This window comes from Balaenoptera physalus, assembly GCF_965194825.1.
Source record: "Balaenoptera physalus genome assembly, chromosome: 15".
NCBI lineage: Eukaryota > Metazoa > Chordata > Mammalia > Artiodactyla > Balaenopteridae > Balaenoptera > Balaenoptera physalus.
In genome coordinates, this window is record NC_138894.1 from 31678520 (window position 1) to 31702769 (window position 24250).

Consider the following 24250-nt stretch of genomic DNA (forward strand, 5'->3'; position numbering starts at 1 on the left):
ATTCGGTGTCTCTGGGTTCAGGAATCCTCCAGCAGCAGAGGGGACTTGCTCCTCAGCCCCCATCTCTGTCCCCACCTGTACCCCAGTAGGCCACCCAGGGAGGTCCATGGACTGGGGAGGGCCACGCCTGCTGGCTTCTGTGTTTGTCCATGAGGGCCTGGAGCCCTGACCCTCCTGCCTAGGTTTCTGCCTTTTCTCTCTGTCTTTGGCCAGCTGGGGGAGGGGGTAGAGGCCGGGTGAGCAGCATGGCCCAGAGCAAGAGGCACGTGTACAGCCGGGTAAGTGGCCCTGGTCTGGGATGGCCACGGGAGGGCTTCTGGAGAAGGCCTTGGGTGGCTGTGGACATTGCTGTGGGGGGTGGGGAGACAGGCGGGAGCTAGGCTGGGGCCACTCGCGGCCCTGACCGTGTGGGACTGCACAGGCTTCCCTTCCCAGAGTTGGGCCCTCTCTGGGTACTGGTGAGGCCTGACCTTTGACGCCAAGTGGACCTCAGGCCAGAGGCTCCTGAGGGGGCCAGACTATCTTGGGGATTACAAATGGGGTTGGTGGGTTGGAATGGCCTTTCAGTGAAGTCTTTCTTTAGAGCTGCTTTGTTGTTTGTCACTCGCTTTCTTGCTCTTCTGACTGAGATTGAATCTGTAGCCACTGCTGTGTCCACCTGATTCTGAGAGGCTTATTAGGGTTAGGAGGTTGGAGAGCGTCTGTGAGTTTGGGGCCAGCCCTGATGTTCCTGTCAGTTCCTTTTATTGTCAGGTCCGTGAGAGCCACTCGCCTGTCCCAGGTATGATTTGGCCTCTCGGAGCCCCTGGGAACGGTATCCTCACCTTCTTGGATGAGCTCTTTGGGGAAGAGAGTTAGGGAGTCACTGGCCCTGGCAGAGCTCTCTTAGGAAGCCAAGTGGGGGCATCAGAAGGGGGCCCTGTGGAGCCTTCAAGGCCATGCTGTCACTTCTTCATGCTTCCTTCTCTGTTTGTTGCAAGGCCCCTGGTTCACAGAGCTGCTATTGCTAAAAATGGCTTAGGTGTGATTTTCTTCTAAGCCATGGGCCTATTTGGAACCTAATTTCTTGTTGTCCTGTCATCATGGGTATGTCAGAAGCCGAGAGCTTCCCAAGGACAATGTTTAGTCTATTCCCTTGCCTTGTCCATTATCACCATGGATAGGGTGATAAGCCATCCAGTTGAACCCCTGGGCAGAGTCTGGGGGACAGATGCGGGACAGATCTGAGGTACCTGATTTACCTGGCCTTTATTTTTCTTTTTATAGCGACATAGCATGAGTGAAGGATCTCCAGAACTTGTGGGTAGAGAGTTGATAGAACAGGGCTCAGGCCAGGAAGAAGGGAGTAAATCATTGGATGGGCTTGGTGAGGCATCTAGGAGTGTGCTGGTGGGGGTGGGGGAAGTCAGGTCAGGAAGGAGTGGTAGTGACTTAGGGCTGGAAGGAGGCACAGCTGTGTGCCCTCAGGGAGGACAGGCAGCAGTAGGGAGGGAACAGGATTCTGGGGGGGTCACTCACTGACACACCTGTCTGCCCAGCTCAGGCTTTTGAGTCAGGCACTGGGTTGTGGGGAGCCTGGTCTAAACTGAGTTATTTGTTTGAGCTTCATTCCCCTCCTAGGGGGGCAGTGCTCCTTGAGAAAGCAGCCGTGTGGGGTGACATTCACAGATCTAGCAATGAATTCTGATTTATTAAATTTAAATATAATCTCTTAAAAATTATGGCAGATTCCAGAGGCGTTTGGAGAAGTTTTAGAACACAGCACTGACATTTTTCAAAAGGGAATTTGGTGGTGGGGGGGACACTTTACCTTGAGAATGGGGTTCAGGGAAGTGACTTTTGATCCTTTTTCAGGCCGGGATCCTGATTGGGGCCTTTCTTATATATTAAGATGACACCGTTGACCTGAGGCTTTTAACTATGTTTGCATGTGTCTTTCAGACTCCCAGCGGCAACAGAATGAGTGCGGAGGCAAGTGCCCGGCCTCTGCGAGTGGGCTCCCGCGTGGAGGTGATTGGAAAAGGCTACCGTGGCACTGTGGCCTATGTTGGAGCCACGTTATTTGCCACTGGCAAATGGGTAGGTGTGATCCTGGATGAAGCAAAAGGCAAGAATGATGGAACCGTCCAAGGCAGGAAGTACTTCACTTGTGACGAAGGGCATGGCATCTTTGTGCGCCAATCCCAGGTACTCACCTCCTGCTTGTGTGTGTGTGTGTGTGTGTGTGTGTGTGTGTGTGTGTGTGTGTGTGTGTATACATGCTCTGTTGCATGTGCGGCTGGTGTGTTGGTGCTCCCTTTTCCTGGGCATGAGCATAAGTCTCTGGTTGGTAGAGTGGGAGGTAATGGGGGAGGGAAGATTAAGAGCTATCCTTAAGGAAGCTGCCCTGTACCCCAGGTTTGCTTAAGGCCTGGGGAAGGGCCCATATTACATCCAGCCTTGATCTAGCTATATTGAGTCTATTCTGTGGCCTCAGATCCAGGTATTTGAAGATGGAGCAGATACTACTTCCCCAGAGACACCTGATTCTTCTGCCTCAAAGGTCCTCAGAAGAGGTAACAACCACCCACTTAAGTTGCCTCCTCACATCCAGGAGTCCCCAGGGCTTCTCCCCAGAACAAGGGGCCACAGTGGATCCTGAGAGTTTCCATCACCACCATATTCCCTTGTTATATCTTGCCTAACCTGCCATGATGTTCTCTGCCTCTACTCCTCTACACAAACACACGCTTTGTTTCTGTTTGCATTCTACAGAGGGAACTGACTCAAATGCAAAGACCAGCAAACTGGTAAGTGGTTACGGGTGGGGGTGGGAGTAGTAGAGGGAAGAGGGAAAGGAGAAAGAGAGGAGGGAGACTCAATACCAGGCAGGTAGAAGCAATAGATGAGTAAACTGAGTTAGCCTTCCAGTCTCCATCCTCCCTGAGAAGGAAGCTTTCTGGGTATGAGTTGCTGCTTTAGGTGTAAGGGTGGTAGCAGGGAAAAAGCTATTAAGGCCCAGAAGTTCTGGATCAATTGGAACAGAGGCTGGGGGTGAAAGGGAGGACAGGTCTGACCCCAGTAGTGTTGTTGCCAACTTCCTACCTGTTGGTATCCAAGGCTGCCAACATCTGATGAGTGTAGGGTAGGGGTAAGGTAAGAACTGGAGAAAGAAGGTGCTTTCTTTTTCACAAGTGAATGGAGAGGAGCTGGACCCTCTGCCACCTGTTTTAGGCTGTATGCAGAGGGCCTGCTGGAGCCTCCCTCCGCTGCTCTGCGCAGGGTGTGTGAGGTGGGGCTCCAGACTCTCCAGCTCCTCTGGGTCAGGGTGTGGACCTCCTGGAAGCTGATCCTTAAGGGAGCCCTCATCTCACTTACCCTGGATTTGACAGTGACCTGGCTCCCCCCATACCTGGGTATGCCTGAGTTGGTCTTAATACCTACACCCAAGATATCTGGCCAGCTAGCACAGTGTGATGTTTAACTCTGTTCTCTAACTCTGCCCTTTCCTACTCCTCATGCAGCGGGGCCTGAAGCCTAAGAAGGTGGTGTGTTTACTATTTGTGCCTGGGTGGGTGAGGGCCATGAGCCCCCTCCCCAGCTGTCCTGCATGTCCTTGGGCTGCATGCATGTGTGTGTGACCTTGGGGCTGGGATGGCCAGAGGAAATGGCAGCCTTGGCTTTCAGAGTTCCTTTGAGGGGTGCAATGACATCAGGCTCAGGTAGTACTCATTAGGGATGATCCTCACCCCTTCCCACACCCCTGCCCATCGCCTCAGGACATCTAGTTAGAGACTCCAAGCATTTGACTGTAAACAGTAGCAGCATGGAATAGAGCATTTACTGGGTTACAGTGGATTCTCACTTAGCCTCATCTTGGGGGCAGTGGGAGGAGAGACTGGGGGTCTGGAGGTGAGGAAAGTACCAAGTGAGGTGGTTAGGTAAGGAGGTGGGAGGTCAGGGAACAGAGCACAGGAAGAACAGTCCTGAGTTGAAAAGCCTGTGTTTTTCCTGGCTCTGGGTGGTTGCTGCCATGAATGCCCACCCTCACTGTGCTCTGTCAGTCTTTCACTGCCTCTTCCTTCCTCTGGAGGTGTGCCTGAGGCCCACCTCCCACACCTCCCACACCCCTGAAACTCTTTTAGTCTTAAATTGCTGCCATGACCACTTCCTCACACCAGCCCATGCCTTGGGGCTATGCCCAAGCTGTCTCTGACCTGCATGTGCCTGTCAGACCTGTATGTGCTGTGCTGTATGTATTATTCTGTGATTTCCTTGTCACCAGCCTATTTCAGGCCCTTCTGACCTTGCATGGAGAGCTACTAGATTGGGGCAGTGGAGGGGAAGAGTAAAACATCTTTTTTTTGACTTCTGGTTGGTGGTGGGTCCTCACTTTGGAGTTTTGCCTTGGAAGAGACAACATGATGGTACTTGCTTTGGGGTCCTGGCTTGGGAGGGAATGGGGATATAAAAAGGAAAATAATTCTCAGAAGGATGCTGGACCCATTCCGGACACTTGGCTTCTTCCCTTGATTATTGGCTCCGGGTTGGGGTTCCCATCTCACATCAGACCCCTGAATAGAGAAGAGGATGGACCTGCAGTCTGATATCTATGGAGGAGTTCTGGCCGCAGTCTGACTTGACCCTGAGAGGGACCTGAGCCGTGCCCAAATCTTGGGGTTTTGGTGGTTGCCTAGGGAAATGTGGCAAAGCCTAGCCTAGGCTGCCTGTGCTGGGATATAGCACCTTCTTGGCTCATGATGCAGAGTGTCAGTCAAGTAGTCAAGTCCTCCCCTAGGTCTTCCTCTCCAGTGCTTCTCTCACAGCACATCACTTAGCCCAGGGAACAGGGAGCTAGCACCAGAACAAAAGAAGGAACTTTGAAGAGGAGGGTGGAGGAGAGAACCCAGATGTCTCTGCCAGGTGCCCAGTCCTTTCTGGAAGCCCTTTAGAGACAGGTTTTAACCTGACTACAACAAGGGTAGAGTTGGGAGAGGAGCCAAACACTGTCATTAGAGCTGCTGCAGCCCAGATGGAATGTTCCCCAGGTTTCTTAGTGTGCCCTGCAGAGCTGATGCAGCAGGAGTGCTGTGGGTACATGTGCCTGATGAGCCACCATAAGGGTATTGTCCATGTGTATGAGACAGAAGTAGAGTTGATGGGGTTGTGGACAGAGGGGAGTATGAGTATGAGAGAGGCCTGATGAAGCAGTGAGGCCCTGTGTCTCTGTGCGGTGATACCCTGGTCCCAGAGAGGTCATCCCAGAAATGGGATGGCCCCTAGCCCAATTTCTTGGAGCAAATTCTTGGGGCTGGGGGAGAGGGAAGGAGAGGGAGGAGCCAGAACCTGTTCTTTGGAGGAGGAAGTAGGGCGGGTTCAGCAGAGGACTTTGTCCAATCATGAGGAGGAGGAGGAGCCATCAGAGCCTGGTGGTTGCTAGGTGACTGAGGAGCAGTGTCTCCACCCCTAGTGGAGCAGAGGAGGGTGGGTGCATGACGTCAGGTGGAGCTGCTGCTGCGGCCACTGAGGCTGCCATCAGCCTAAGCTGGCGAACTAGGCCGGGTACCTCTCCGGTGCCTGCCGGAGCCTGGCTGTCCCCACTGCGCACCTGTGGGGGCTTCTGCATCTGAGCTGCAGCCATTTGCCAGCAGGGAAGCTGCCGGTCTGGGAAGCTGAGGCTGCATTGTTGGGATTTGATGCACTAATCTCCTGTCTCCGCCGCCTTTCCCTCTGTTCGGTCTCTTTCCCCCCACCCTCCCTCCCTCCATCTGTCCTTCCTCTGTGTTTGTCCATCTTCCTCTGTCCTTCCTTCTCTCCTCTCCTGGCTTTCTTTGGTTTTCTGCAATGATGAGACAGGCACCGACAGCCCGAAAGGTACTCTTGCTTGCTCTGGTCCTGCTGCTGGGTTGCCAGCGTGATGGTGGCGGCAGGCTGCTGGGGTGGGGGTGGGGGCTGATTGACTTCCTCTGTCTACCTGGTTGGGGGAAGAGGATGGTGATGAAAGTGGGGGGCAGGGAGAGGTGTGTGTCACTGCCATGCCCCACACCCTGGGCATTTGCTCCCTGGACTGCCTGCTTTTGGCTTTGAATCTGTGTTCTGGGCCTTGTACCCAGTGGCCTCACAGGCTTGGGCTTCAGGCAGCTTTTGCTGCAAACTGGCTCTGGATGCATTTCCTATGAGAGAATCTTGGGAAGCAGGTCCAGATGTCTTTGTGCCTCTAGCAGGGCTACCTCACCCAGCCTTTGCTAGAATGACTCTTGGTTGTAATACCAGCATCCCTGCCCCACTGGGGTTTGTGTCAGGGGTCTTTCCCTAGAATAGTTTTTGATACACAGCTATGGAGGCTTAGCCCAGGGTAGTAGAGGTGGGCGTTGGTCTCCTTGGGAGACCTAGAAGCAGGGCCCAGGCCAAATCTTGCCTTTGCCAGAACTATGAGACACTGGGTATCAGCAACATTATTTGGGAGTTGGAGTTAATCATCTGTATCACTTTGCAGTAACCTCAGGGGTTTCTGGATTTGGTTTAGGGCAGTAGTTTCCCTATGCTGCTGCCCACCCTCCCCCTCTTTTCTTGCAGCTGGGTGGGGTTACTTTGCTGAGCTCTGGGCTTCTGGCTCATGCAGTATTCATGGTCCTGACACCTGAGCCCTCTGCCCTGGGGAAGGGAATTGCTACCGGAACTGGTCCTGGGGAAGGGGATGGGGGTGGGGTATACAGTAGCGCTGTTCTGCCTTGGGGGCCTGATCTCCCTCTGCTGGGTTCATATCGTTCACTTCGGGCTCATATCATCATTCTTGTCACATGGTATTTCTAGGGAGTCCTCTGTGGAGTCTAGCACTTGAAGGAAGGGGCTGACCTGGGAAAGTCCTTGGGAGTGGTGGGTGGGCGGGGCTCTGGGCTAGAGTGGGAGAGGTTGTTGCAGAAGGACTGGTCTTCTCTACCAGCTGCTGTGTTTGGTCTCCTGTGGTTCAGCCTAGGAGACAGGGACTTCCAGGATTTCCAGGGTGTCTGAAGGGGTGAGGTCTGCAAGGGTAGGACAAAAGTGGGAGAAGGAACTAACGGGAAAGAACGAGGTGATTCACTGAATGAAGGGGATGGGATGGGGATGGGGGAGGAGTGGTGGGACCGCTAACCGTAGCCTCATTTCTGTTGCTTCTGCTCTCATTGCTGTCCCTTTTGCTGTCTTTCTGCCATTATCCTTCCTTTCCTGACTACCTCTCCTCTGGCTCCTGTTGCCTGTCCAGACTACAACTCGGCGGCCCAAGGTGAGGAAAAACAGGCCTCTGTACAAGCTACTGCTGAGTGTACACACACTCATTTTAGGCATGTGCATGTATGTGGGCATGTGTATGAGCAAGTATAAGTTGGTCACAGTGTATCCTGGGTTCTCTTAAGGGGAGTGAGGGGACTGAGGGTAATGACAGGCCCCTCTGGGGAAAGTGACTTCCAGCTCTTAGGAGGGTGTCTGAGCCAGTAGCTTGAGTGCAGAAGAGAAACGAGAGTGGTTGTGGTTAATCAAGGTAGGCTTTCTTGAAGAAGGGCATTTAGACCAGCTTTTGGGTGTGTGTGTGTGTGTGTGTGTGTGTGTGTGTGTGTGTGTGTGTGTGTGTGTGTGTGTGTGTGTGTGTGTGTGTGTGTGTGTGTGTGTGTGTGTGTGTGTGTTGGGGGGGAGGGGCGGGGATTGGAAGAAAGGTGAAAAAGAACTTGGCAGTGTAAATGTCAGGAGTTACGGAGGTGGGTGTATCTGTGAAAGGCTTTGGGCATGTGGTCTCTGAGTGTCAGCCCATCAGGAGAGCTTCAGGGCTCAGCACTGCAGGGAGGAGCACTGGGCAGGCCTGTCTGCTCCAGGGCCTCAACTCCACAGGGGCCTGGGTAGTGTCATCTGATGAGAGCCCCTCTTTCTTGGAGGGAGGGAGGTGACAGATGGGTTGGCTGTACTGACCTTGTTTCAGAGGGGAACCAAGGATTACAACTTTCACCCTGGCTCTTTTACCTGCAGGGTACCCTGAAGTAGATCAAGGGAAGGAGAATCAGCTTGATTTAAAGAGCTGGGGGGCCTAGTACCCCCACTTTTAGCCCAGCCTTCTCTGGGAACATGAAAGTTAGAGATCAATCTGTTCTTTTTCTCTGGGAATGACACTGAGGCACTTTTTCCCTCTGGGGGAGGAGGGCACAGGCCCAGAGCAACAATGGGATTGGGAGTATTAAGAAATTGCTAGAATGATCACAAGTGGGTCACAAAAGGAATGGTCTGGGGAGTAAGGGATTCTGCTCTAAGGGGTTAGTGCCAGAGGTTGGAGGAATGTGGGGTCAGTGCCAAGGGAGGAGCATTGTAATCTTATGTCTTTTTCCATCCCTTCCTCTCCTGCCATCCTCTCACCCCCACCCTGCCCCGGTCCTTTGTCACTATCTCTGACTGTGTCATTTTCGTTCTGCCCATCACTGTTTCTCTGTTCTCATTGTGCTTTGATACTCTCTGCCTTTTTCCTTTTCTGTCACTTCCCTCACCATATTCTCATATTCTGTCTTACTCTCTTTCACCACCCCTCCCTGTCCCCTACACTTTTTCTGGTCTGCCCCTACCCTGTCTGAATAGCCCACCCGCCCAGCGAGCACTGGGGTAGCTGGGGCCAGTAGTTCCCTGGGCCCCTCTGGCTCAGCATCAGCAGGTGAGCTGAGCAGCAGTGAGCCCAGCACCCCAGCTCAGACTCCGCTGGCGGCACCCATCATCCCCACGCCAGCCCTCACCTCTCCTGGAGCAGCCCCACCGCTTCCTTCCCCGTCTAAGGTAAGGTCTGGGGTTGGAGTGAAGAAGAACCAAGACACGAAGGGGCCTATGACCCCTGGCAGGGTCTTCGAAGTTTCCCAGGGTTGGGGGAGACCCAGAACTTGGATTAGAAGAGTGGGGGACACAGCATATAGGTATCCCATCACTGACTAAGCTACCTTATACTCTCCGCCCTTCCACACTTTCCCCTTATGTATCAGGCTCTTCTCAGATGTTTGTATGCCACTTGCTTTGGCCCTGGGCCTGGAATGATGTCTGCACACATTCCTGTCCTTTCCACTCCAGCTCAGTCTTGATGGGGAAAACGGGGGAGGCTGTGCATAGACTGAAGGGTCTCTCCTTTGCAGGAGGAGGAGGGGCTGAGGGCCCAAGTGCGGGACCTGGAGGAGAAACTGGAGACCCTGCGACTGAAACGTGCAGAAGACAAGGCAAAGCTAAAAGAGCTGGAGAAACACAAGATTCAGCTGGAGCAGGTGCAGGAATGGAAAAGCAAAATGCAGGAGCAGCAGGCAGACCTGCAGCGGCGCCTCAAAGAGGCTCGGAAGGTGGGACTTGGGATGAAGAGGGTGTCTGGGGAGGCACGGGGCCCAAGGAAGTGTACTGGAAGCTGAAAGTGGAGCCTGGAATGTCCTGTGAGAAAGGGTGCATGAGGCAGCTCTGTGCTTGTACCCCAACCAACCTCCACTCCTCTTCAGGAAGCCAAGGAGGCACTAGAGGCAAAGGAACGCTACATGGAGGAGATGGCTGACACTGCTGATGCCATCGAGATGGCCACTCTGGATAAGGAGATGGCTGAAGAGCGGGCTGAGTCCCTACAGCAAGAGGTGGAGGCGCTGAAGGAGCGTGTGGACGAGCTCACCACTGACTTGGAGATCCTCAAGGCTGAGATTGAAGAGAAGGGTAAGGGACCAGGAGCTGCTGGAGGCCAAATGGTGGGGTTGGAACTTTGTCTGAAAGTATTAATGGTTTTCCCCAGGCTCAGATGGCGCTGCGTCCAGTTACCAGCTCAAGCAGCTTGAGGAGCAGAACGCCCGCCTAAAGGATGCCCTAGTGAGGTAGGGTCCTCTCGCTGCGCGGCTCACTCTCCTGCCTCCAAATGTGTTAGAGCGCCCACCACCCGGTGACTCTGATACACGCGCTCTCTTCTCTCTCCCCATTTTCCCACAGAATGCGGGATCTTTCTTCCTCCGAGAAGCAGGAGCACGTGAAACTCCAGAAGCTCATGGAAAAGAAGAACCAAGAGCTGGAAGTTGTGAGGCAACAGCGGGAACGTCTGCAGGAGGAGCTGAGCCAGGCAGAGAGCACCATTGATGAGCTCAAGGAGCAGGTCTGGGGAGCCCAGCGCCTTGCCCAGAGCACCTCCACTGACTCGCTTTTTGGTGCCTTCTGTTTCTAGGCACCTTTCAGCCCTTCTCCTTGTTCCCTCTGTGTAACACAGGTGGATGCTGCTCTGGGTGCTGAGGAGATGGTGGAGATGCTGACAGACCGGAACCTGAATCTGGAAGAGAAAGTGCGGGAATTGAGAGAAACCGTGGGGGACTTGGTAAGAGAAGAGCAGACTCTGACTTATGACCCTGATGGAGGGTTTTGGAAGTGACTTGCTGAGAAGGGCTGACATGTGATCCCTGACCTTTGAGTAGGAGGCGTGGTGAGTGAACCCACCCTGGCCTGCTACCCTGACTCTGACTTTCCTTTGCCTCAACTCCCCTGTGGCCTCCCAGGAAGCAATGAATGAAATGAACGATGAGCTGCAGGAGAATGCACGTGAGACAGAACTGGAGCTGCGGGAGCAGCTGGATATGGCGGGTGCACGGGTGCGAGAGGCCCAGAAGCGTGTGGAGGCGGCCCAGGAGACAGTTGCAGACTATCAGCAGACCATCAAGAAGTATCGCCAGCTGACCGCCCACCTGCAGGTGCCTGCATACCCGCTCCTCTCTGCCCACCATCTCCCCAGGGCTCCCTGAGGACCCAGCTGTGCCTCATTGTCCGTCCCTGTTCCCAGGATGTGAACCGGGAACTGACAAACCAGCAGGAAGCATCTGTGGAGAGGCAGCAGCAGCCACCACCAGAGACTTTTGACTTCAAAATCAAGTTTGCTGAGACTAAGGCCCATGCCAAGGTCAGGAAAGTGGGTGGGTCGCAGAGGACTGAGTGTTGGGTACCCCAGCCTGGGTGTGGCGGTGGGCTGATCTGGTGTGGGGTTCTGGGCTTCAGCTTCCTGGATGGGGGGGTGCTTTGTGTGGTGGTTTGGAAGACTCCTGGCCTGGGCCTGTCCTAGAAGCGGGGGATGTGGTGGAGCACGGCATGGTGGTTATGAGGCTCTCTGCAGCCTGGCTGAGAGCCCACCTCCCTGTCTACCTCACAGGCAATTGAGATGGAATTGAGGCAGATGGAGGTGGCACAGGCCAACCGGCACATGTCCCTGCTGACAGCCTTCATGCCTGACAGCTTCCTTCGGCCAGGTGGGGACCACGACTGCGTCCTGGTGCTGCTGCTCATGCCTCGTCTCATTTGCAAGGTATGGTCTATCAGTCACGTGCCCAGCAGAAATCTGTTGAACTTGCTGTGAACCAGGCATTGAGGATGCCACGTGAAGGTAACAGTCATTGTACCTGCTCACAGAGTTTATGACGTAGTGGAGGAACACAGTCAACAAAGTCACAGATGGGTGTATATTACAGATGGCATGTTGTGAAGGGGAGGTAGCGTTTTTGAGAGAGCACGGTCGGAGAGCTGATTTAGATAGAGGGATGTCACTGAAGGCATGACATTTGAGGCGAGACTTAGAAGATGACTAGGAGTTAGTGGGGAGGTAATTGTCAGGATAGCATTCTAGGTAGAAAGGTAGCAGCAGCAGCAGCTTTAAGGTGGGAAAGAGCTTGGTCCCACTGGTCCTGCCACCCTTTCATCCCCACATCCCAAATCTTCGTAACCACCAGTAATCACATCATTACCCTTTCCCCATGTGATAGTCCCTGCCCATCTAAGAGCTGTTTCTGCTTTCTCCCCCATGTATCCATGCCCCCTACATAGTTGCTCAGCTCTCTATATTCCTGAGTCTGTGTTCTCCATCCTCTGCTCTGAGCCCCAGGTCTCTGGTGCTTCTTCCCACAGGCAGAGCTAATCCGGAAGCAGGCCCAGGAGAAGTTTGAACTAAGTGAGAACTGTTCAGAGCGGCCAGGACTTCGAGGAGCTGTGGGGGAGCAGCTCAGCTTTGCTGCTGGGCTGGTGTATTCGCTGAGTTTGCTGCAGGCCACACTCCACCGTTATGAGCAGTAAGTAACCCCTGACCTCTACTCCAGGGCCCCGGGTCCGAGATTGGCTGGAACTGAGATTGCCTGGTAGACCCTGGCCTCACAGGGCCCTTCTCTGGTCTCTAGTGCCCTCTCTCAGTGCAGTGTGGACGTGTATAAGAAGGTGGGCAGCCTCTACCCTGAGATGAGTGCCCACGAACGCTCCTTGGATTTTCTCATTGAGCTGCTGCACAAGGATCAGCTGGACGAGACTGTCAACGTAGAGCCTCTCACCAAAGCCATCAAGTACTACCAGGTCTGGGGCGAGAATTCAGCCTTGGCACAGGAGGGAGGGAGGGTTTCTTCTGCTGGAGGCTGTTGCAGTGTAGCCAAGGTTGTATGTCCCAGGCTGATGGCTTGAGGCTCGTAGACGGACTCACCTTAGGATGCAGCTCCTTGAGGGTTTTGGATGCTCTCATACCTCTGGAGCCCCGTGATGACAGGGTCAAATTGCAGTTTGGGAAGAATTCTCCATTCTTCCAAGGCCTAAAGACTGTCTGTTTCTTTGCCATCCCTCCTCAGCATCTGTACAGCATCCACCTCTCTGAACAACCGGAGGACAGTACCATACAGCTGGCTGACCACATTAAGGTGAGGTATCTGGGCCAGTGGTTGAGCCCCTTATAGAGATCAGAAATGGAAAACATCAGATCACACCCTCAAGGGGTGTCACATAAGACTGGAACAGGGTCACTAAGGCCAGATCCGGGAAGCCAGAGGACCCACTTATGGATGGGGGCCAGCTGAGGGCGGAGACTTCTTAGAGATGGTGATGGGGCAGAAGGACTCCTGTTGGGGGCTGACAGTGACCTGCTTCTGTCCTCACAGTTCACCCAGAGTGCCCTGGACTGCATGAGTGTGGAGGTGGGACGGCTGCGGGCCTTCTTGCAGGTGAGAGCACAACTAGATCTATTTGAGCTCCTCTTCCTTTTTAGTCCCCACCTCCCCACCCCAGCCCTAATGCTGACTTGGCTCTCCATCTGTTTCCTATTCCCTGAGTAGGGTGGGCAGGAGGCTTCAGATATTGCCCTCCTGCTCCGGGACCTGGAAACTTCATGCAGTGATATCCGCCAGTTCTGCAAGAAGATCCGGAGGCGAATGCCAGGGACAGATGCTCCTGGGATCCCAGCTGCACTGGCCTTTGGACCACAGGTTTGGGCTGTGAAGGGGGACAGGAAGGAAGCCAAGTAGAACCAGGAGGGGCCCGGCATGTCAAGATCTGGATATGGTCAGGGGACAAGAATGGTTTTGAGGTAGCTGGGAGCCGTGGTGCTGGGCCCAGAGTGGGCTCCTGACTCTGGCCTGTTGCACAGGTATCCGACACACTCCTAGACTGCAGGAAACACCTGACGTGGGTGGTGGCTGTGCTGCAGGAGGTGGCCGCTGCTGCTGCCCAGCTCATTGCCCCACTGGCAGAGAATGAAGGCCTGCCTGTGGCTGCCCTGGAGGAGCTGGCTTTCAAAGCAGGCGAGCAGGTGAGCTGGGATGGCTGGGCAGAAGGTGGTGATGGGGGAGTCAGGTGGCCAGTGTGGGGTTTTCACTACTGCCCTTGGCACCTGCAGATCTACGGGACCCCCTCCAGCAGCCCCTATGAGTGTCTGCGCCAGTCATGCAACATCTTGATCAGTACCATGAACAAGTTGGCCACAGCCATGCAGGAGGGAGAGTATGATGCAGAACGGCCCCCTAGCAAGGTGAGTGGGGTAGCTCCTTGGAGGGGCTCCAGGGGCCTGGAGGAGCAGGACTTGGAGAGCTGCTGCTAATTGTGGGAGGGAGGGCTGGGCGGCAGCAGGAAGGAATCTGGGGAGCACCATCCTGCTTAGACGGCAAGGAGAAGATTTTCCCTTTGGATCTCTGAAAGGAGTGCCTTGACCTCCTCTCCCTATCCCTGCCCTCTGCCTCCTGTCCCTACCCTTAGCCTCCCCCAGTTGAGCTGCGGGCTGCAGCCCTTCGTGCAGAGATCACAGATGCTGAAGGCCTGGGCTTGAAGCTTGAAGATCGAGAGACAGTTATCAAGGAGTTGAAGAAGTCACTCAAGATCAAGGTGAGGATAGGGAAGGCTCTGGATCTGGGGGGCCAGGAAATAGCATGGGGCACAGGGAAGCAGTGAGTGTTGGTGATCATAACTGAGGGGGGGCTGGGGGTTGAGTGGGGAGAAGTGGCACCTGTGATCAGTGGGAGTTCTCGTGGGCCCTCAGGAAGCTTTCTATCTCATGGTCTATCCCAGGTCTCTGGGGGGCCATGGGAGGGTGTAAGGGAACTAGACGCTCTCTGCCCTCGTCCAGGGGGAAGAGCTCAGTGAGGCCAATGTGCGGCTGAGCCTCCTGGAGAAGAAGCTGGACAGTGCAGCCAAGGATGCAGATGAGCGCATCGAGAAAGTCCAGACTCGGCTGGAGGAGACCCAGGCGCTGCTGCGGAAGAAAGAGAAGTCAGGCACCTTCCCAGGCCCCTGCTCACTCCACCCCTCCCTCCTGCCAGCAGCTCCCTGCCGCCTAGCCCAGGGCCTCTTGTAGTGAGACTCCCCAGGGGGACAGATGCCATCTTCCTTCCCAACTGACATCCCCATCGTGTCATCCCAATCTGAGCCTCTTCTGCCCCTGGCTCCTCACCAGCAGGGCTACTCCAAGGACTCAGGACTGAGAAGGGGGGGTGGGGCCATGGGGAAGGGACACTGTCCAAGCCCAGATTCTCTTTCACAGAGAGTTTGAGGAGACGATGGATGCACTTCAGGCTGACATTGACCAGCTGGAAGCAGAGAAAGCAGAGTTAAAGCAGCGATTGAACAGCCAGTCCAAGCGCACGATCGAGGGGCTCCGGGGTCCCCCTCCCTCGGGTATTGCTACCCTGGTGTCTGGCATTGCTGGTGGTGAGTGCAGTGGAACAGGCAGCACTAGCCCAGAGGAAATTGAATGGCCCCCCTCCTGCCCTTGGCTTCAGTTTGACTTCTGCCCCCCTCTTTTCCCCCTGGATATTCAACCAGGAACATGCTTGCCCAGTTTCACTCTGTGGCAACTTTTTTTTTTTTTTTAATGAATTTATTTATTTATTTTTGGCTGCATTGGGTCTTCCTTGCTGCGCGCGGGCTTCTCATTGCAGTGGCTTTTCTTGTGGAGCATGGGCTCTAGGTGCGCGGGCTTCGGTAGTTGTGGCTCGCGGGCTCTAGAGCACAGGCTCAGTAGTTGTGGCGCGTGGGCTTAGTTGTTCCGTGGCACGTGGGATCTTCCTGGACCAGGGCTCAAACCCGTGTCCCCCGCATTGGCAGGTGGATTCTTAACCACTGCGCCACCAGGGAAGCCCTCTGGCAACTTTCACCAAGTTTTTACTTCTCCTTGAAGATATGTGCAGAGTTCTGACCAAGGTGGGGCAGTGGGGCAGTGGGGCCTTACCAGGTTGTTGGTGAAGCTCAGAATTACAGTGACAGTTGGACTCTAGTAGATGTCCCTTCTGGGTCTACAGTCTGGCTTTTCTGTCCCAGCCCTGTATTCCAGAGGGTATTCAGCCTGCAGCAGTGGATGGTGCTTGCTCTGGATTCCTCCTCTGCTTGGGCACTGCATTTTTTCTTCCCCACTGAGTTCACGTGGCTTCACCCTATAGAGTGGTTGTCTCTTCCATTACTGAATTCTCCCAGTTTCACTTGGGGCTTGTGTTCTGACCTTTGCCTGGTCTCTTAGTGTGGTCAGGGCTCCTTATCTGGAGTTTTTCTGGCTTCCAGGCCTAATCTCCTTAGTTTCCTGACCAAGGAGGTGGCCACCACCATGTTAGTTCTCATCTACCATGTAGTTTGGTTTTTGTTCTCTCTTCAGTTTCTTACTTACTCTTCTCACCTCCAGAAGACAAACTCCTTGTAATGGAATTAAACTCTCAGGATCTCTAGATCTCCCCTCCTGTGCTTGCCTTGTCAGCTGGCCTCACCTAGGGTCTTGTCCTCATCAAAGCCGCCATCACTGGTGCCGCTTGACCCTGAAAGTGACCAAGCGTCTTCTTGACTTTAGACTCCTGTGGTGCAGACGGCTCCATGTTCCTTGGGAGAGGAGTCTCCAGAATTACCGCATTGTGTTGTTTTAGCATAGGCTCTTTAAACAAATATTGGTTCTTAGTTTATAAAACTTCACACCAAAAAGAGGGTGACTTTTGTCTCAGAGCACTGGGGAACCTGAGGAACATGGGAATGTGTCTACATCCTCAACTTAAGTTTTGCTGCTGGGGAGCACTAAGGGTGCAGACATATCAGGGTTTCAGGAGTGTTCCGTCTGCCCTTCTGGGAGCTGGAGTCTGAGGCAGGGAGGCAAGAATGGCCTCAAGTGCTTCCTCCAGCGCACACTCCCGCTGCCACTCTTCCTCACGTGTTGCACCCTGTATTGTGGCCTGGCTCCCCTTTTTTGTCTTTCACACATATTTGCTCTTTCCCCAAAAGTAGAGGCAGGGTCTTGTTAGAGAAGGTGATCAGGAAAAAAATCTTCCTGCATGCCCAGGATTCCTCTGGTATGTCCCCCTCACTCCCAAATCATCTAATTGCTCTCTCCTCTTTTCCTGCTCCCCCGTGGGCTATCCTGAGCACAGAAGAACAGCAGCGAGGTAGAGACCCATCCTGGTGGGGAGTTAACAGGGCTGGTGGGAATTGGGGCTGGGGGAGCAGGGTGAGACTGCCCCCTTGGGAGCAATCACAACTGGAGGTAGGAGGGGATAAGGAAAGGGAATGACTAGAGATGGAGCCCATCTTCAGCCTTCTGCACCTGGGGCTCATGACATTTGTTATGGTACCCATAGGAGGTGCCTCTGGGCAGGCTCTGGGATCTGTGCCAGGCCCAGGGCTGGTGAAGGACTCACCACTGCTGCTTCAGCAGATCTCTGCCATGAGGCTGCACATCTCCCAGCTCCAGCATGAGAACAGCATCCTCAAGGTGAGGAGGTCACGGGGGGGATGAGTAGAGGTGGAGTGTAACTGCCTCATTGATGATAGATGGCAGGGCCTTCTATCACTTACTACCACTACCCTTCTTCCCCCTTCCCCCACAGGGAGCCCAGATGAAGGCATCCTTAGCAGCCCTGCCCCCTCTGCACGTGGCAAAGCTCTCTCTCCTACCCCGTGAAGGCCCTGGCAGTGATCTAGCTGCTGGAGTGCTGTATCGTAAGACTAACCAGCTGCTGGAGACATTGAATCAGTTGAGCACACACACCCATGTCGTGGACATCACCCGCACCAGCCCTGGTATGGACCAGCCAACTCCTGAGATGAAAAACACACCCCTTTGCCCCAGGCAATTCCCACGCCAGAGAGGCTCTTCCTAGCACTGCCCTTTGGCCTAAGTGTTTAATTTGCTTGATTCACCTACTCTCTTACATGTCTACTCCATGAGCGGGTCCAGTATCTGCACTAATGACCCTTAATCCAGTACAGCTGCCTGCCTGGGTCTTGGTGGGCCTCACTAGCCTTCTCTCCCCACAGCTGCCAAGAGCCCATCGGCCCAGCTCCTGGAGCAAGTGGCTCAGCTCAAGTCCCTAAGTGACACCATCGAGAAGCTCAAGGTTAGTTTAGACCCTGCCCTTTTTCACCCGACAGTGTCTGCTTCAGAGCATTCCGTGGTGGAGCCCCTAGCATGTTCATTTCCACAAGGACTCCCAGGGTTCCTGGGGGCCCAGCCCTGTGCTAGATGACACACTGGGGAGGAGATGGAAAGGGAGGCAGGATTCCTGCCTTGGGAACCTGCCCTCACTCCCAAACAGATTCTCATCAACAGAAAACAGATTCTTATCAACAAAATGGGTTGAGCTAGGGTCATCTTTAGAGCGTGTGGTTTCAGGCACAACTTCTGTCAGAGCTGATATCACTGCAGAGTAGAATGGTTGGAAATGGCTTCCCAGAAGCTATAGAATCTGAGTTGAGCCTTAAAAGGGTAAGTATCTAAAGTAAGGATGTTGGGTAGGGATGGGATTGGAGTTGAGAGCAAAAGTATTGTGATAAAGAGGATTGATCCCTGCTTCTTTGGTATTAGTGTTCCTTCCTGTGAAACCAGGCAGGTACTGGGCTAGCCTGTGGGGGTACCCTAAATGAATCCTTTTCCCCTCTGCCAGGATGAGGTCCTTAAGGAGACTGTATCTCAGCGCCCTGGAGCCACGGTCCCCACTGACTTTGCCACCTTCCCTTCATCAGCCTTCCTCAGGGTAAGAGGGAGCATGGGGAGGAGGATGGGCAGTATGGAGGGCTCAGGTGGGTCCTTCCCCTCTCCTCCAGAATTCGAAGAGGCTTCTAGGGTCTCAGGTCCAACAACTGAACATCCTGAGAAATCTGGCCAAGTCTTACTTGCAAGTATCTTAAGAGTGCTTGCATTGCTTCCTGAAATTCCAATATTTTAGCAGTTAAACATCTTCTATGACTTTTGACATCAGGAGGGGCTCAAAACTCCCTTGTCAGGCTGTGCACCTCAATTCTGATTTGGAAAATGTGGTCATTATAGCCTAGCAGCCTCAAAGCCTCAGTCACCCAGGGTCTCAGTGCTCAGGGACACTGTCAGTGGCACACAGCTCAAGTGAGTCCCTGACCTGGAGGCCTCTTCCCCTTCCCAACTCCCAGGCCAAGGAAGAGCAGCAGGACGACACTGTATACATGGGCAAAGTGACCTTCTCGTGTGCTGCTGGCCTTGGACAGCGACACCGGCTGGTGCTCACCCAGGAGCAGCTGCACCAGCTTCATGGTCGCCTCATCTCCTAAATGCTCCTTCCCTCGCTGTCCTCTTCTACACTCAGCCCTCCTGGTGCCGCTCTGCCTGATGCATAGCCACCAGGTAGCCCCCAGGTAGAACCGCCTGTGTAAAGCTGTTCCTGCCCTTTTCAGCTTCACTCCCACCTGTCAGTGCGCTGCCCCTGCCGCTTGACCTGGTTCCCCTATTTCCATTCCCTGACCTCTGCTGGAACTTGCTGTTCAATTGCTCCCTCCTTCCTGAGGAGCCTCAGGGGCCGTGGGGGGTAGGTAGGCTGAGATCCCACCACCGAAGGTCAAGTGAGGTCTCCCAGATTGAGGACTTCACCCCTTGATTAAAGTCACTTCTGCTTCAGTGTTCTCTGTGTGGTGTTGGGAGTGGGACTTGGGCCATTTGGCTCAGAGCAGGAGTGGAGGAGAAGGGATGCTGAGGAGGCTTTGGCTGGGTCACATTTGAAGGTCTCCCTCTGTAGTGACCAGTAGAATGCCGTGTTCCTCAAATTTGTGTGCAGTAAGTTTCTCGGAGCAAGGGGAAAAGGGCTAGCCCACGGGCTCAGCTCCTGAGTTCATTTGTGGAGTTAGGCGGCCAGGAGTATGTAGTCTCTGCCAGCAGGCCTGCCTCTGCTTTCTGGATCTTCCACTGCTCTTCAGGCCAGTGTTTGGAGCTGGGCTAATGGTGTGATCACCATCCCAGACAACTTTCTGATGCACTGGCACAGTCTCCCCATAAGATCTGGGGCCTCTCAGAGGGAACATTTACTAAGCAAGGGAAGACCAAAGCAACAGACCGGTAAGAAAGGATAGAAGTTGCAAAAGCTGCTCCCAAGTCCCACTACAAATTAGTATCACGTGGGGAGCTCCTTTGAAAAAATTTGCACATTTCTGGGCCTTGGCCCAGACCTACTGAAATCACTTCTAGATTTGGGGCTCGTTAGGCCAATGAGCAGTGCCCTGGCATTTTAGAGCTTAGCCCCAGTTTAGTTCAGTTGGCTGACTCCTTGATACTGTCTCTCTCTCTCTCTTTTTTTTTTTTCGTCTGTGCTGTTTACCCGCGCCCCCTGCAGTGGAAGTGTGGCATCCTAACCACTGGACTGCCAGGGAATTCCCTTGATACTCTCTTTTATTCCCTCCTTGGGGAAATCCTGCCCAGGCTGCCAGAGGTCTCTGATCCAATTGGAGGGAGAGACCCCCAGTGCTTAGGAGCAGCTGCAGCTAGGTCAGGTCCTCTGCTTGTGGGAAAGGAGCAAACAGGACAAGGAAGTTCCAGGTTGGGATCCCAGGGCACACGCTAGCGCTGGGCGCATTCCCAATTGGTGCACCCTCTGGGAAGGTCGGTGGATTATGGTGTTTTGATACCTGCTCTGCACCTTAGCCTTTTTCAACTGGGGTTCCAAGAGAAAATGATTTGTGTGACTTTCCTCAATACTCTCAAGGATTACACATAGCTGATACCATTTGAGATGCATAGGATACAATTCTTTATATACCTAAGGGATACCTTAGGGTGTTAGGGCTTAATTCTTCCAGAATTGGTTGAGGAGGGTGGCTGTGTCTTGATATCAGAGAGTCTTTACCTCCCCTCTCCAAATTGGCCTCCTCTAGTGCTGAGGAAGTTGCAGACCACACTGTTCTTTCCCTGGGATTGGATTGTATTCCTGTCCTTTCTACCTAAGCTGCTGACCTCCCTTCCCATTGGTGGTTACCAAGGGCCCAAGATACCAAGGGCCAAGACTGGGCAACTCCCGGGGGTACGAGAAGAGGACAGGGCTTTCTTGTTCTGTCCTTTTGCCTTGGTAGTGGTTTCTCACCATTACTGCTTTCCGAATACCATACTTATTTATTCAGTTGCCTGTTGGTATCTATCTCAAAGTCAGCATGTCTAAAACGGAAAGCATCTTTTCCGTGTCCTGTATATGACAAGCCACAAACCAGGGTATCTGATGGCTTCTCCACTCTCCTTAGCTAATTTAGTTACCCAGTCTTGTTCAGTTTTTCCTTCATTACTGTCTCTAACATCTGTTCACTTTTTTCCACTCCCTCCACTGCTAACTTTGTGTATAATTTCTTGCTCTGGGTATTTCAGCAGTCTTTGAAATGGTCATCCTACCTCCGTTGCCTCTCTCACCCAATTCTCATGGATGCCCAAGAGACCTTTCCAAAATGCACACTGGGCTGTGTCATTCTCTGTTTAAATTCTGAAATGGTTCTTTCAAGTAGAATTTAAAAGTTAAACAAAATCCTGAAATGGTTCTTCCAAGTGTCTAGAATTTAAAATTTAAATTCACTAGAATGGCGCACGAGGCCATCCATGATTTGGATCCTGCCCACCTCTCCAGCCTCTCTTGTGCCTTACGGTCTAGGCTTAGTGAACCCGTGCAGTTTCTTTGCCACCATGTGATTGCTCAGGCCTCTTCCCACTGCCAGGAATGCCAGTTACCTCCTTCCTTCCTTTCTATCTCTCTGCCCCCACCCCACCCCACCCCATCTTAGCTGACAGCCTGTTCATTTATTAAGACAGTTCCGGCACTGCTACCTTAGGAAATCTCCAATCCCTGTAACCTCTTAGGTGCTCCTCTTCTGGAGCAGCAAAGAATATGAACCTTTTTTTTTTCAGGTGTGCTTGGATTTAGTTGCTTCGTGACCTTGGCGAGGTTTCTAATTACTTGTCTGCTTTCTCAACTGCAAAATAGGGATAACAATACCTTAACAGGGCTGTGGTAAAGGCTAAATGAGAGAAAGCATGCAAGCCTAGCCCACAGCAGCCTTTCTTCTCTTCTTCAGTACACACCCCTATGGCATTGCTTTATACCAGTAAGTGTCTCTTTCCATTGTGATTGTGAGTTCACCCATCTGTCTCCTTTAGCCAGACTGAGAGTTCCTTTAAGGTGTCGTTCATCTCTGCCTCCCCCAAAACACAGGAGAAGGGCACACGTTTGGGGAGCAGCACTGTGAGTTTCATTTTAGAAATGAGTTTGAGGTGCCTGTGAGAATGTCCAAGTGGATCCAACTGGATACAGAGCTCAGCAGAGAAGTCTGGATTGGAGATAAACTTTGGGGAATGAGTTGGGAGTGTGTCAGTGGTGGTTGAAGACATGATTGGGATGAGGTGTATTGTCTTAATTCAGGTTACTTAGAAAACCGAACCTGAGGCAAAGCTGCAGTGCTAGTGCTTTATTGGTAGATACAATCCCCAAGCAGTGAGGGTGAGGAAAGCTAGGCAGGAAAAGAGAAGAAAACACAAGGTTTGTTTTAATGAGTGGGCCACTGCTTCACAAATACACAACCGGCCACTTGTCCATGTGTGATGTCTCTGGATAGACTATACAGAAATGCTACGTTTGGGTTGATGGAGGGATGGAGAGAGCAAATTCACCTCCTCTCTCTTCTGTCTACTGTCCTTCGTTGCTCCAAGTTTGCCCTGTTGGGTGTTTGCTCCCCTTCACTTGTTGGGATTGTGTTAGTTGACCACCAGAAAAGCCAGATCCCATGCCCTGCAGCATGGCGTATCATCCAAGTCCTGAAGTGTGAGGTGAACAGAAGGGCACTGGCCTATAGGACTTGGTCAAGACAGAGTAAGCAGCTAGAGGTCTGGGAATCAGGTGAGGCTGCAGATCACCTGAGGAGAGAGTATAAGGGCAGGAGGAGGGCGGAGCCCTGGGCAGTTCTGAGAGTTAAAGAACCCACAGCAGAGCCCCAGGGATTATCACTGGAGCAGAGGCCCCCAGAGGAAGAGTCACAGGGCCAAGGAAGAGAGAGATTTGGGGGAGGTAGTTGATAGTTTCATGTATTGCTCAGTGGTCAAATGGGCCTGAGTTCAGAAAGAAAGTGGCATCTGATTCTGAGGTGCCTGGTGAGCTGGTCAGAGCTCCATCTATTGGTGGAAGAGAGGGAAAAGCAACTGGGTTGTGGTGGCGAGAAAGGGGAGAGAGCAGCACGTGTGCACTACCGTTTCCCGATATTCAGTGGTGGAAGTTGGGTGGCCAGGGAATGGCAGATAGCTGACGCATCATTGTCTGTAGATGATAATGGGAGCTGCTTATGGAGCCCAGGAGATTTCTGGAAACGGATAGGATGTGGTGGTGGGGAGGGAGGCCTAGTGAGGCGCTATGTGTACCAAGGATGGTGCATAGCATGGGAACAGTCTCCTTTTTGACCCATCTACACCCAGAACTGTCAGTTGTGATATAAGAACACAGTCTCAATTTTGTCTCCTAGGAGCCCCTCTCTTTTTGGGGTTCTTGGGCAGATTTCCAGGGTCAACATCACCTTCCCCAGCCTGGAGACAACTTTGTGAAGTAAGTATAAGGCTTATATCCCAGCTCTTACACTTACAAGCTGTATGAACTTGGGGAAGTTGCTTAACTTCTCAACCTCAGTTTCTGTATCTATAATAGGCTATAATAGGCTAATAGCTAATAGTCCTCAGGTGGTATTTTTTCCTCAGGTACTCTTCAGGGAAAGGTTAAATGAGAAATCATGTTTGACACAGGTACTCAATAAGAAATGATACTGGGGGAGGATGATATTGAACAAATGAAAAGGAAATAAAATGCAAGCAGCCACATTCCCAAGACATACACGTGTGACACAAATAATCATATTTTGGTCTCCAAAGGACAGGCAATCCTCAGTGCCCCAGTTTTTGGCTTGTTTTCATGGGTGGTTACCATCCTATTTTCTACCATCCAGGCACTGTTTCCTCCTACTGTTAGCAGGCCAAGGCTGGGGAAGAGTCAAATGTTCGTGGCACTCCTACCTCACCCCAGTTTGAATTTACCTTCATGGTTCCCATTTTCTGTGCTGTCGCGGAGCGGGAAGCAGGAGTGGGTGCAATACAGAGACCCGAGTCTCTGCTGGCTAATCCTAGGAAATGTGCAAGGCCCCAGAGCCAATTCTGCCCTACTCAGCCGTGGAGCTGAAAGTGAGCCAGGACCCTGTGTGCTCTACAGCTCCACATGCCCAACTGGGGAAGCTTCATAGCACTAAATACCTTGAACCCTGTCAAGTAGGCCCGGAACACCTAGAGAACACGGAATCTGAGGGTGAGCAGCTTCTCCTGCCTCCCTGTGGACGTTAAACTCCACGTAGCCCTCTCCTCCTGTATGTATATCGAGAAGCATGTCCATTCACCCAGGCTTCCTTCATCTCTACCACATGTGGCAACGCAAACAGGCAGTGCTGCTCCCAGGGACAGACAGCCTCTGTTGCTCAGGGGGGTAGCCTGGGATGTTTGGCCCCCATTTCTCTCCAGAAGGCTGGGGAGTTCGGAGGTGAGGCCTGGACATCTCGCTCAAATAACTGGTGTTAGAGTAAATATACATCTGTCACCCTGTGTTTTGTTACTTTTTATTGTGGGAAATTTTAACATACAAATGAAGAGAGTAGAGTGTAATGAATCTCCATGTGCCCATATTCATTGTTTCATGATCCATCTTGTTTCCTCTGTGTAGCTCTTCTTCACTCTCCTCTACCCCCAGATTATTTTGAAGCAAAT

The 24250-nt window shown here is 52.9% G+C and overlaps 2 protein-coding genes across 15 annotated transcripts in view; both read left to right on the plus strand.

The window, feature by feature from the left end:
- Positions 1 to 19111, plus strand: part of DCTN1 (dynactin subunit 1) — a 30390-nt gene extending 11279 nt beyond the window's left edge. The window contains exons 1-32 of one of the 14 annotated variants that reach the window (XM_082427107.1): positions 57 to 278; positions 1942 to 2187; positions 2477 to 2555; positions 2755 to 2789; positions 3504 to 3524; positions 5836 to 5853; positions 7223 to 7243; positions 8575 to 8766; positions 9114 to 9311; positions 9462 to 9666; positions 9743 to 9821; positions 9934 to 10093; positions 10205 to 10309; positions 10488 to 10679; positions 10769 to 10885; positions 11132 to 11284; positions 11881 to 12041; positions 12147 to 12315; positions 12582 to 12650; positions 12888 to 12950; positions 13062 to 13211; positions 13373 to 13534; positions 13622 to 13753; positions 13978 to 14103; positions 14345 to 14487; positions 14759 to 14925; positions 16620 to 16634; positions 16827 to 16960; positions 17076 to 17268; positions 17506 to 17585; positions 18132 to 18221; positions 18631 to 19111. In XM_082427107.1, coding sequence (XP_082283233.1) covers positions 246 to 278; positions 1942 to 2187; positions 2477 to 2555; positions 2755 to 2789; positions 3504 to 3524; positions 5836 to 5853; positions 7223 to 7243; positions 8575 to 8766; positions 9114 to 9311; positions 9462 to 9666; positions 9743 to 9821; positions 9934 to 10093; positions 10205 to 10309; positions 10488 to 10679; positions 10769 to 10885; positions 11132 to 11284; positions 11881 to 12041; positions 12147 to 12315; positions 12582 to 12650; positions 12888 to 12950; positions 13062 to 13211; positions 13373 to 13534; positions 13622 to 13753; positions 13978 to 14103; positions 14345 to 14487; positions 14759 to 14925; positions 16620 to 16634; positions 16827 to 16960; positions 17076 to 17268; positions 17506 to 17585; positions 18132 to 18221; positions 18631 to 18768 — 3846 coding nt within the window. In that variant the 5' untranslated portion in view covers positions 57 to 245 and the 3' untranslated portion in view covers positions 18769 to 19111. Of the gene's footprint in view, positions 1 to 56; positions 279 to 1941; positions 2188 to 2476; positions 2556 to 2754; positions 2790 to 3503; positions 3525 to 5835; positions 5854 to 7222; positions 7244 to 8574; positions 8767 to 9113; positions 9312 to 9461; positions 9667 to 9742; positions 9822 to 9933; positions 10094 to 10204; positions 10310 to 10487; positions 10680 to 10768; positions 10886 to 11131; positions 11285 to 11880; positions 12042 to 12146; positions 12316 to 12581; positions 12651 to 12887; positions 12951 to 13061; positions 13212 to 13372; positions 13535 to 13621; positions 13754 to 13977; positions 14104 to 14344; positions 14488 to 14758; positions 14926 to 16619; positions 16635 to 16826; positions 16961 to 17075; positions 17269 to 17505; positions 17586 to 18131; positions 18222 to 18630 lie in introns of those variants that run through there. The other 13 variants (XM_082427116.1, XM_082427119.1, XM_082427118.1 and 10 more) reach the window with 13 other exon arrangements.
- A 124-nt stretch (positions 19112 to 19235) lies between these two features.
- The window catches only part of SLC4A5 (solute carrier family 4 member 5), a 147609-nt gene continuing 142594 nt past the window's right edge, over positions 19236 to 24250 (plus strand). The window contains exon 1 of the mRNA XM_082427122.1: positions 19236 to 23051. The gene's annotated coding sequence lies outside the window, so the exon portion shown is untranslated. The remainder of the gene's footprint in view (positions 23052 to 24250) is intronic.